This window comes from Mobula birostris, chromosome 26 (genome assembly GCF_030028105.1).
Source record: "Mobula birostris isolate sMobBir1 chromosome 26, sMobBir1.hap1, whole genome shotgun sequence".
Classification (NCBI taxonomy): domain Eukaryota; kingdom Metazoa; phylum Chordata; class Chondrichthyes; order Myliobatiformes; family Myliobatidae; genus Mobula; species Mobula birostris.
This window is the reverse complement of record NC_092395.1, coordinates 2,136,544-2,149,946: the sequence shown is the minus strand read 5'-3', so window position 1 is coordinate 2,149,946 and position 13,403 is coordinate 2,136,544. Positions and strand designations below refer to the sequence as shown.

The 13,403-nt window shown below is 42.0% G+C and overlaps 1 protein-coding gene across 1 annotated transcript in view; it reads left to right on the top strand.

Annotated features, from left to right (window-relative positions):
* The window catches only part of LOC140188037 (A disintegrin and metalloproteinase with thrombospondin motifs 6-like), a 214,837-nt gene that overhangs the window by 161,268 nt on the left and 40,166 nt on the right, over positions 1–13,403 (top strand). Inside the window, exon 14 of the mRNA XM_072243939.1 lies at positions 3,086–3,149. Within this exon, the coding sequence (XP_072100040.1) occupies positions 3,086–3,149 (64 nt within the window). The remainder of the gene's footprint in view (positions 1–3,085; positions 3,150–13,403) is intronic.

The following is a 13,403-nucleotide window of genomic DNA, read 5'->3' as shown; positions in this document are numbered from 1 at the left end:
TGGGTTGAAACCCTCCATCAGGACTCTGGTTTATTTGGTATTGTATAATTTCAATAGTGTTGTATTTGCAAGTATTTTTTATTTAAGGTTACATTCCCATTTAATTCTGCAAAATGTAGAAATTCCTGGTGTCCAACCATTTTAATTCCTATCATCCTTATCCCCATTCTTATTCTGACATGTCAGTCCATGGCCATCTCTTCTGTCACAATAAGCCCACTCTCAGGGTGGAGGAGCAACACCTCATATTCCATCCAGTTAGCCTACAACCTAATGGCATAAAAATCAATTTCTTCAGCCTCTGGAAATAACACCCCCCCCCCCCCGCACCTTCACTCTTCTATTCCACACTCTGGCCTCTTACCTCTTCTCCTCAGCTGCCTATCACCTCCCCCTGGTGCCCTTCCTCCTTCCCTGGCTTCCATGTTCCACCCTCCTCTCCTATCAGATTCCTTCTTCTCCAGCCCTTTACATTTTCCACCTATCACCTCCCAGTTTCTTACTTCATTCCTCCTTCCCCACCTTTTTATTCTAGTATCTCTCCTCTTCTTTTCCAGCCTTCATGAAGGGTCTTGACTTGGAACGTCCACTGTTTCTTCATTTCGAAACATAGAAATATAGAAAGCATTCAGCACAATACAGCCCATTCGGCCCACAAAGCTGTGCCCAACATGTCCCTACCTTAGAGCTACCTAGGCTTTACCCATAACCCTCTATTTTTCTAAGCTCCATGTAGCCATCCAGGAGTCTCTTAAAAGACCCTATCATTTCCGCCTCCACCACCGTCGCCGGCAGCCCATTCCATGCATACACCACTCTTGGCATAAAAAACTTACCCCTGACATCTCCTCTGTACCTACTTCCAAGCACCTTAAAACTATGCCCTCTCGTGCTAGCTACTTCAGCCCTGGGAAAAAGCCTCTGACTATCCACCCGATCAATGCCTCTCATTATCTTGTTCACCTCTATCAAGTCACCTCCCATCCTCCGTCACTCCAAGGAGAAAAGGCCGAGTTCACTCAACCTATTCTTATAAGGCATGCTCCCCAATCCAGGCAACATCTTTGTAAATTTCTTCTGCACCCTTTCTGTGGTTTCCACGTCCTTCCTGTAGTGAGGCGACCAGAACTGAGCACAGTACTCCAAGTGGGGTCTGACACGGATAAGTGCCAGGAGGGAGAGTGTACCCCCAGCCTCCCCCCTCCCCCCTCTGATCCGAGCTCTCAAGATTGCAGCCTTGAACTCCAGGCCGGGTCTTTATGTGTTCCGCAGGGATCGCTGCCTACGCGACTCCCTTGTCCATTCGTCCCCACCATCCCTCCCCACTGATCTCCCTCCTGGCACTTATCCGTGTAAGCGGAACAAATGCTACACATGCCCTTACACTTCCTCCCTTACCACCATTCAGGGCCCCAAACAGTCCTTCCAGGTGAGGCGACACTTCACCTGTGAGTCGGCTGGGGTGATATACTGCGTCCGGTGCTCCCGATGTGGCCTTTTATTTATTGGCGAGACCCGACGCAGACTGGGAGACCGCTTTGCTGAACACATATGCTCTGTCCGCCAGAGAAAGCAGGATCTCCCAGTGGCCACACATTTTAATTCCGCATCCCATTCTCATTCTGACATGTATATCCACAGCCTCCTCTACTGTAAAGATGAAGCCACACTCAGGTTGGAGGAACAACACCTTATATTCCGTCTGGGTGGCCTCCAACCTGATGGCATGAACATCGACTTCTCTAACTTCCGCTAATGCCCCACCTCCCCCTCGTACCCCATCTGTTACATACTTTTATACACACATTCTTTCTCTCACTCTCCTTTTTCTCCCTCTGTCCTTCTGAATATACCCCTTGCCCATCCTCTGGGTTCCCCCCCCCCTTGTCTTTCTTCCCGGACCTCCTGTCCCATGATCCTCTCGTATCCCTTTTGCCAATCACCTGTCCATCTCTTGGCTCCATCCTTCCCCCTCCTGTCTTCTCCTATCATTTTGGATCTCCCCCTCCCCCTCCAACTTTCAAATCTCTTACTCACTCTTCCTTCAGTTAGTCCTGACGAAGGGTCTCGGCCTGAAATGTCGACTGCACCTCTTCCTAGAGATGCTGCCTGGCCTGCTGCATTCACCAGCAACTTTGATGTGTGTTGCTTGATAAGGTGGATCATGTGCTTTACAGACACGAGACAGAGTTAAGCACCATAATATTTTCTGAAAATTAGTCATAGAGCATCACAGCACAGAATCAGGCCCTTCAGCCCATCTAGTCCATGCTGACCTGACTTCTGCCTAGTCCCAACTACCTGCAGCTGGACCATATGCCTTCAAATTTCTCCTATCCATGTTCTTATCCCAACTGCGATTAAATGTAATGATTTAACTCATGTCTACCACTTCCGCTGGCACCATCCTCTGTGTGAAGAAGTTACCCCTCAGATTCCCCTTAAATATTTCACCTTTCACCCTAAACCTATGACATCTAGTTCTACACACAAAATGCTGGAGGAACTCCGCAAGCAGGGAATAAACAGTGTTTCGGTCCAAGACCCTTCATCCTAACCTATTCAACCTTTCACAGCACAGAACAGGCCCTTCTAGCCCAACAAGCCGCACTGCCCAGCAACCTGCCTATTTAACACTAGCTTAATTACAGGACAATTTACAATGACCAATTAACCTATTGACCGATATGTCTTTGGAAGTGGGGAAGAAACCAAAACTCAGAGGAAATTTACACGGTTCACAGGAAGACCATACAAACCCCTCAGAGACGGCACACTCATTCAAGCTTATTACTATATTTCCTGTAGGTAGGTGACTAGAACTGCACAGAATGCTACAAATTCAGCCTCACCAACATCACAGAAAAACAACAAATTAATGATAGCAGAAAAATAGCAATGCTGGATTTGTCTGTGTGGCTTCCAAGGACCATTGAAAGAGTGAAGGCAAAATTGGGTTGTAAATCAGGTTGTTGTAGCTTGATTCTAATATCTCTAACGACACAATCATAAATGTTGAACAGCATTTACAGAATAAGACTATATCTGAATTCCTTACAATATATTAATGCAGATCTCTTTCCAGGCCAACTGTTGGCGGGCGATACTGTCTTGGAGAGAGGAAGCGTTTTCGATCATGTAATATTGATGTAAGTTGAAAGATATTTGAAGGTTTTCATTTTGATTCATTACTTATACAGTGTTATACAAATTAGCACTTTCGAAGCTATTATAAAAAAAAGCCCAGATCATGAAATGTTTGCCATTTTCAAACAATCAGATTCTTAGCTTGCTGTCTGCTTCTTTTGTGGCTCCTGAATGCTCATTCCAAAATGGCCCTTCAGCAATTGATCTTCTAAATCTGCACACGTTTTTAAAGTGGCTTAACACTTCTTCCTAACCTGTGGATACCACTTTCTTCTATTTACCCTCAGATTCTTTACCTGTTTCACGTAGTTTTCAGTATGCTTTATATGGGTCTACGGCTCCAATTTCTCTTGTCTCACTTATATTAAGGCACTCTCGCTCTGTCTTTTTTTCCTATTTCACTTCCATTTTCATTCTTGCCCCATCATTATTTACAGATAGTTCTAGAGAGGAAGGAATCTTGGGCTCTACAGTTTTTGTGCCCTTGAATAGATTCTTCGGCAGCAGATTGAACTTGCCTTGAAGGCTCCAGGTAGCTGTTTTGTGTTTTATCAAGTTCACCCACTTGTAGCTCAACCACTATTTGCAAATCAAATGTATCAATGTCAGTGTCAAAATCAAGTTTATTGTAATGCGCACAAGTACGTTTCTGCACAGGTGCAATGAAAAATTTGCAGCAACATTACAGGCACACAGCATCAGATAAGCAGCATTCACAAGAAAAACGTAAGTTATATTTAGTTGTCTGCAAAAAAACAATTAGAGCAAAAAAGTCAATTGTAGTGCAAAGTAACCAAAGTGGTCATAGCACTGCTGAACTGCAGTGATATTGTTTGTGGCATTTGGTTCAAGAAGTAGCTGTTCTTGAACCTGGTGATGTGGGACTTCAGGTTCTGTACCTCCTACCTTATGGTAGCTGCAAGAAGATGACATGGATGTTGTCTTCTTGAGGCTGCACTTCCTGTAGGTACTACCAATAGTGGAGAGGGATTAGCCTTTGATATATTGGACTAAGTCTACTACTCTCTGCGGTTTCTCATGTCCCTGCACATTTGAAGTGCTGTTCCAGACTGTGATGCAACCAGTCAATGTACATCCAGCAGTATATCTGTAGAAGTCAGTTAGAGCATTTGTTGACCAACCAAACTTCATTAACCTCCTAATAAAGTAAAGACACTGGTGCGTTTTCCTTCTCATTGCATTTATGTACTGGTCTTAGGATAATAATCCAATATGTTAATACCCAGGAATTTAAACCTGCTGACTCTCTCTATCGTCAATCTCTCAATGTAGGATATATTCTCCCTTCTTCCCCTTGAAGCCAACAATCAACAAGAGGTTGCTGTTGCCGCACCACTCAACCATGTGTCCTATCTTGCTCTAGTAAGTTGACATTTCACTGCCTGTGATTCATCCAACATTCATAGAATCATAGTTTGCAGCCTTGAAGTGCACATGTTGATGATAAGCCCATAAGTTATAGGAGCAGATTTAGCCACTTGACCACTGAGTCCTTCTCAACCCCACTCCCCTGCCTCCTCTCTATAACCTTAAGCTTCATGACTAAACTAGAACCTTTCAACCTCCACTTTAAAGATACCCAGTGACATCATTCACAGCCATCTGGGGCGATGTATTCCACAGTTTCACTGCCCTCTAGTTAAAGAAATTTCTCCTCATCTTTGTCCCAAATGGATGTCCCTCTATTCTGAGGCTGCACCCTCTGGTCCTAGACTTTCCCATTCTTAGAAACATCCTCTCCATGTCCACTCCATTTAGGCCTTTCAATATTCAATAGGTTTCAATGAGATCTCCCATTATTCTTCTAAACTCCAGGGAGTACAGGCTCAGAGCCATGAAACACTACTCATACGTTAACCCTTTCATCTCAGGTAACTTATCTATATTCAGACCTTTCGGCTTCCCAAACACCTTCTCCTTAGAAATAGCAACTACATTCAGTTCTGTCCCCAAACACTCTTGAATTTCTGGCATACTGCTCGTGTTTTTCACAGTGAAGACTGATGTAAAATACTTAAGTTTGTCCACTGTTACTTTGTCCTCCATTACTACCTCCCCAGTGTTATTTTCCAGCAGTCTAATATCCACTCTCACCTCTGTTTTACTCTTTACATTACTGAAGATATATAATCATTGAGAATGTTACTGTGATTAAACACCATACTACCGGGGCAAATCAGAAAACACGGCGGACTGCTGAGGTTTGTGCGCTGCCTAGGGAATGGAATACTGCCTTCAGATTGGGGGATAGGATGACTCAAAGGTCAGCAAGATGCGCACTCTCCCATGTCATCAGGAAGGCAAACCGTGAGTACGTACAGAAAATCCTCTCACTCCTTTGTAACAGCAGGGACACGTGCCACATGTGGCAAGGTATACAACCATCACCGAATGCAAGTCCCTGAGCATCAACAACAGCAACACCTTCCTTCCTGATAGGCTGCACGACTTGACCAATTGAGTGACATGGAGGAAAGCCCCCTCTCTTCCTGAGGAAAAGGCAACATGTTTGGCCACAGCCAAAGTGAAGAGGACGCTAGCCAGGGTAAGCCCACATAAACTACAGGGCTGGACAACATATCTGGTCAGGTGCTAAGGGACTGTGCACCTCAGCTATCTTTAACATTTTTAATATCTCTCTGAAACAGTCTATAGACCTGTCAGGCTTCAAAGTAGCTTGCCATCAATTCAGTGCCCAAGAGAACAATGGTATCTGGCCTAATAATTACCATCCAGTGGCACTGAGTTTAACAATCATGGAGTTGAGGGGCTGGTAATGGGTTGTAAAAAATCTCACCTTCCAGCTGCATTGGACACTTTTCAGTTTGCCTACCACTCAACCAGTCCACTGATTATGCCAAGCCTCAGACCTCCACTCCATCATGTCCCACGTAGAAGACGATGTCTTGTACACCAGGATGTTGTTCATCAACTTCAACTCAGCATTTAACACAAACATCGCTCAGAGGCTGGTGGGTAAACTGTCTTCATTGAGACTCAAAACTCCTCTCTGTAACTAGATCTTGGACTTCTTATCGGAAAGTCCCCAGACAGTCTGAGTTGGCAGCAACAACTAGTGCCCCCAAGGCTGTGCGTTCAGCCTGCTGCTGTTCATGCTGCTGACTCACAACTGCACTGCCAGATTCAACTCAAATGACATCATCTCTTTCCACTGCACATCAATAGCTCTGCTGTGGAGAAAGTGCAGAGCACAAAGTTCTTCAGTGTGCACATAACAGATAATCTAACCTGGACCCACAACAATTCCTCACTAGTCAAGAAGGCTTAGCAGGATCTACATTTTCTGAGGAGATTGAGGCGTGCAAGACTCCCAGCCCCCATTCTAACAACTTTCTACCAGAATACCGTCGAGGGTGTCCTGTCTCTCTGCATCATTGTGTGGTATGGAAGCTGCAAGGCATTGGACCACAAGACCCTACAGAGGATAGTAAAAACCATGGGAGGATAGTCAGGGTCTCCCTCACCACTATTTGTGACATTTACTGGGAGTATTGCAAACAAAGTGCCCAAAGCATTGTTGAGGATCACTACCACAGTATCTTTGATCCGCTACCATCAGGTACAGAAGCATTAGGACTAGGACTGGCAGACAGGGTAACAGCTTCTTCCCTCAGGTTGTGAGACTAAAGAATATCCTGCCAGCCCCCAAGGTCTCATGACATGGTCAGTGAGCTATATACTGTTTACTATTTACCGTGCTGCACTTTACTACATGCATTTTGAATTACATTTTATTAACTTATTTATAGTATAATATTTTGGTTTATGTGCTGTGTGTGATGTATGTTGTGTGGGTGCACCAAGGTCTGGAGAAACATTGTTTGGTTGTATTTTTGTACAGTCAGTTGACAATAAACTTGAACTTGAAAAAAAAAACGTTTGGTATCATCTTTAATAGTACTGGCTAACTTATCTTCATATTTCATCTTTCCTCTCCTTATGGCCTTCTAGTTGCCTTTTGTTGCCTTGGAAGTTTATAAAAACTTCCAAAAAATCCTTGAACTTCCGTCTAATTTTTTCTATGTTATATGCCCTCTCTTTTGCTTTTCTGCTGCCTTTGACAAGGAAGAGATGTTGTTCCCAGGACTGAAGCATTTGATGACGGTTCCCCCGGTCATGGCCCAAAACCCAGAGAGTTGCTTGATATGTGAGAGCAACTGGAATGCCCAAATCAGAAAAAGAGCACTTCAGTATTTTGTTGGACCATCTCCTGAGAATTCTATAATTAATCATTTCTTCAGTTATGAAATAATACTAACTGCCAGAAAGAATTAGCTGACAACTTGTCTATCATTTGTCATTTTTTTTAATAATGTGCATTTAGCCATGTAAGTTTGAGCGAGTGTTAATTGGGATATAACACTAGGTTGGCAGTAATAATGTAAAATTGACATTGCATTGTGATCATCTTCTTCTACGTGCATCTAGGAGGCATTAGCTGTTCTTAGGATAATACCTGTAGCAAAGTGGCATTCTGCCAGATTTGTAATGCGAGTGAGTGCACAAGCAACAGATTTAATTTTGGTCTCCAAGTACCATCTATGGATCCCAAATCTTGCACAAGATGTGAATTCAAACAGTGTCTTGTTTGGCTTGTGTTTTGTAGTGATATTTGAAAATACATTTATATCGGAAGTCTGTTTACTCATAATATCTTAGACATCATAAACCATAAAAATTGGCATAGCAAAATAAATTACCAGAAATCTTGATCAGGAATTGTTATTCTATTCATTTTGTATGTCCTTTAGAGGAAAAGCTTTGACAAGGTTTATACTTAAAATAATTAGAATCAAAATCAGAATCAGGTTTATAATCGCTGACATATGTCATGAATTTTTTTTGTTTATGTGACAGTAATATAGTGGATTATACTTTATGCTTACTTTATACTTTATTGTCGCCAAACAATTGATACTAGAACGTACAATCATCACAGCGATATTTGATTCTGCGCTTCCCGCTCCCTGGATTACAAATCAATAGTAAATATTAAAAATTTAAATTATAAATCATAAATAGAAAATAGAAAAATGGAAAGTAAGGTAGTGCAAAAAAACCGAGAGGCAGGTCCGGGTATTTGGGTTACATAAATAAGCTACAATAAAAATAAAATAGTGCAAAAAGGGAATGTGGGGTAATGTTCATGGGTTCATAGACCATTCAGAAATCTGACAGCGAAAGGGAAGAAGCTTTTCCTGAAACATTGAGTGTTCAGGCTCCTGTACCTCCTCGCTGAAGGCAGTAATGAGAAGAGGGTACATCTGAATAGTGAGGGTTCTTTGAGATTGATACAGTCTTCTTGAGCCACTGCCTGTTGAAGATGTCCTTGATGCTGAGGAGGTGGACCTGCCTCTGTACTCTTCACCTCTATGAATCTATGTGAGGACCAAAGGAAGTATATTCTTTTTCTGGAAGGAAATGGAGTGAGGTGCAGAATATGGTCAAATGCCATCGTAAGATCTGTCTACCTAAGGAAGCTCTGATTCAGAGGCTCCTGTGTGGAAAGTCTCATCATCAGTGCAAACTTGTCAGAGAGAGAGGGACTGGGAGAATGGATTTGGAGTCCTTATACAAGGCAGACTAAGAGGATGTTTACAGAGACAAGAGACTGAGAGACTGCAGGTGCTGGAATGTGGAGCCACACACAAAATGCTGTAGGTCAGACAGCATCAATGTATATAAATGGACAGTCGATGTTTCAAATCAAGATTCTTCACCTACATTGGAAAGAGGGTGCTTGCTGTGGTTGGATTATCCCTTAAGAGAAATATGTGGTGATCCAGAAGGGGAAGGGAAGAGTCAGTGATGGATCACATGAAAGTGAGAAAAGGACAGAATTTGGCAGTGGAATTTAAACAAAAATAATGAAGAAACTAGTGAAAGGCACAGGCACAGATGGTTGCAAATGCTAGAGCTGACATTTTGATGTGCATCACTCACCAATGTACATCATTGCACATGTCTGCATTTCTTTGTACTGTAGTATATCATTCACATAGTGATTATAGAAACAAAATTAAGGACTTTGTGTAATTTATCATAAGCCTTTTATTCTAACACAGTATTTTTCATTGAAAGTCGAGCGGTGTATAACAATGTGGCACCATGCAATCAGATTTTCAGACAAGTGAACTTTAGGTGCTTGAATGAGAAAGACAAAACAAATGGAGAAAGGAATGATATGAAAATTAAAGCATAATAAGAAATGGGAGATAGTGGATAAGAAACAACAATATAAGAGGAAAAACATAATGAAGCAAAACCTTTCTTCTTGTTTGAGTTTCATGTTTCCCAGTCCTTTTGATCTTGCTGCTCGAGACTAGTAATTTGCACGCATAATTTCCTGATAACCCCCTTCACCCACAATGTCTCAGTGGTTACAGCAAACCAATGGTAGTTTTGCCTTCTGAAACTGATGTTATCTTCTAAACAAAACAAATATCTTGTTGAATACATTGACTATCATAAAAATATCAAAAAGCATTTGGAGCAATTTGATGCACCGTGACTGACCACCCCTCGTGATTTTTGCTAAGTTTTCACTGGAACTTGCTGAGGTGTTGAATATATTGAATCTCAGCCAGTCCAGGTTCTACTTCATGAGCAGGGAAATTAGAGCATGTGTGTGAGACTCATTTTATAAAACATAAGAAATAGGAGCAGGAGTAGGCCATCTGGCCTGTTGAGCCTGCTCTCTTGTTCAATAAGATTATGGCCAATCTGGCCATGGACCTGCTTTTTCCCCATAACCCTTAATTCCCCTACTATGCAAAAATATACCCAGCCCTTTTGTCTTAAATATATTTACTGAGGTAGCCTCCACTGCTTCATTGGGCAGAGAATTCCACAGATTCACCACTCTCTGGGAAAAGTTGTTCCTCCTCATCTCCGTCCTAAATCTACTGTCCCAAATTTTGAGGCTACATCCCCTAGTTCTAGTCTCACCTACCAGTGGAAATAACTTTATTGTCTCTCTTTCATAATTTTCTCTATCCCTTTCATAATTTTCTATAAGATCTCATCTCATTCTTCTGAATTCCAGTGAATACAGTTCCAGGCCATTCAATCTCTCCAAACAGTCTAACCCCCTCATCTCTGGAATCAACCTGGTGAGCCTCCTCTGCACCATCTCCAAAGCTAGTTTATCCTTCTTCAAGTAAGGAGACCAGAACTATATGCAGTACTCCAGGTGTGGCCTCACCAGAACCCTGTACAGTTGCAGCATAACCTTCCTGCTCTTAAATTCAATCCCTTTAGCAAGGAAGGCCGACATTCAATTTGCCTTCTTGATAGCCTGCTACACCTGCAAACCAATCTTTTGTGATTCATGCACAAGCACTCCCAAGACCCTCTGCACAGCAGCATGTTGCAATTTTTTACCATTCAAATAATAATCTGCTCTTTCATTTTTCCTTCCAAAGTGGATGACCTTGCATTTACCAACATTGTACTCTGCCAGACCCTTTTCCACTCATTTAACCTATTAATATCTCTCTGTAGACTCTCCGTATCTTCTGCACAATATGATTTTCCACTCAATTTAGTATCTTCAGCAAAACACTACATGTGGTCCTCTTTTCCAGATCGTTAATGTATATCATGAACAGTTGCGAGCCCAGCACTGACCCCTGTGGCACACTGCTCACCACTGATTGCCAACCAGAGTAACATCCATGTAACCCGACTCTCTGCTTTCTGTTAATCAATCCTCTATAAGTGCTAATGCATCAGCCCCGACTCTAAGCATCCTTATCTTATGGGTATCTTTTATGTGGCACCTTATCAAACGCCTTCTGGAAATCCAAGTAAATGAAGTCCATCTGTTCCCCTCTATCCACTGCACTCATTATATCCTCAAAGAACTTCAGTAAGTTTGCCAAACAGGATCTGCCTTTGCTGAATCCTTGCTGTGTCTGTCTGATGGATCCACTTCTTTCCAGATGCCTCGCTATTTCTTCTTTAGTGATAGCTTCAAGCGCTTCCCCAACTACAGGTGTTAAACTAACTAGCCTGTAGTTACCTGCCTTTTGCCTACATCCTTTTTTTTTAATGGTGGCGTGACATTCACCATCTTCCAATCCATCGGAACCTGCCCAGAGTCAAGAGAATTTTGGTAAATCATCATCAAAGCTTCTATTATAACTTCTGCCATTTCTCTCAGTACCCTGGAATGCATTCCATCAGGACCAGGAGACTTGTCTATCTTCAAGTCCACAAGTTTGCTCAGCACTACCTCTTTAGTGATAGCTATTGTATCGAGGTCCTCACCTCCCATCATATCCATAATACCTCTCTTTGACGTCCTCCACCGTGAAGACTGACACAAGATAGTCATTCAAAGCCTCAGCCATTTCCTCATTATCCAGTATCAATTCCCCCTTCTCGTCCTCCAAGGGACCTACATTCACTTCACCTACCCTTTTCCACTTTATATAATTACAAAATCTTTTACTATCTGTGTTTTTATTTTGTGCTAGTTTATTTTCATAATCTAGCTTTCTTTTCATTATTGCTCGCTTAGTGCTACTTTGTTGCTTTTTAAAGTTTTCCCAATCTTCCAGTTTTCCACTACTCTTCACGACTTTGTATGCACGAGCTTTTAGTTTGATGCCTTCTTGTATTTCTTTAGTTATCCAAGGCTGGCTGTCCCCACCCTTACTGTTCTTGCATGGAATATAGTTTTATTGATCACTGTGAAAAATTTATTCGAAAGTCTTCCACTGTTCCTCAACTGTCCCACCATATAGCCTGTGTTCTCAGTCTACACTAGCCAAGTCCTCCCTCATCCCATTGTGGTCTCCGTTGTTTAGGCATAATGCATTGGTCTTAGATTGAACTGTTGCACCCTCCATTTGTATGAGAAATTCAATCGTACTGTGATCACTCTTTCCAAGAGCATCCTTAAACTATCAGATCACTAATTTTACCTGTCTTATTGCACAGGTCCAGATCTAAGATAACACATTCCCTTGTGGGTTCAGTAACATGCTGTTCAAGAAAGCCTTCGCGGATACATTCTATGAAGTCCTCCTCAAGACTGCCTCAACCAACTTGATTCACCCAATCTATGTGCAAGTTGAAGTCCCCCATGATAACTGCTGTACCATTTTAACATACCTTAGATATCTCTCTGTTTATTGCCTGTGCCACTGTAATATTATTATTAGGTGGCTGATAGACAACTCCCACCAGTGATTTTTTTCCCTTTCCTAATCTCTACCCAGAGAGATTCAACATTCTGCCCCTTAGATCCTGTATCGTCTCTCACTATCGCTCTGATCTCATCTTTAATTAAGAACTACCCCACCTCCCTTACCTTCCTGATATCCTTGGATATTTAATTCCCAATCATCTCCATCCTGCAACCACGTCTCTGTACTGGCCCCTAAATCATACTTCTTTGTACTGATTTTCACCACAAGTTCACTGATCTTTTACCAAATACTACAGGCATTCAATTAAAGAGCCCTTACACTCACTGTGCTTTTAAAATCTTTTACTCTTTTGCACTTGACTTCTCTTCACTCCACTCTTACTTTTCTGTTTCTTATCTTTTGTTTTTTCTTTATCTTTATCCGCACTTTTCTTTTTTTTTAACTTTATCCATACCTCCCCATTCCGTGGAATCCACACTCCACTATTTAGTTTAAAGCCCTATCCACAGCCCTAACTATGCGATCCATTAGGATTCAGGTCCCATCACAATTCAGGTGGAGCCCGTCCCTTTAGTACAGCTTCCTCCTTCCCCAATACTGGTGCCAATTTCCCATGAATTCAAATCCACACCAATCCTCTCTAATCTTCTTGAGCCTATCCCAATCTGCACATGGCTCAGGTAGTAATACAGAGATTACTACCTTTTTGGTTCTGCTCTTTAATTAGTCCCAGCTGCTCAAATTCCCTCAGCAGAACCTCTTTCCTTGTTCTACCTATATCGTTGGTACCCATATGTACCATTTTTATATAATAGCAAAGATCCAGTCAAGAAAGTGTGAGAACTAAAGTATAATCATTCAGGGAACTGCATGGATTTACTGCTTTTTACATTACTACATCATCTCACCCAGACAGACAATAAATTTTAAGAGTTTTATACTACCTCATACCCAATACATGGTTCTATTAAAATGGAGCTGTGCACATTGGAAGGAATAAAGACATATTTTTGAAGCAATCAGACTGAGGTCTCCTAGTCTAGGTCATTTGATTAG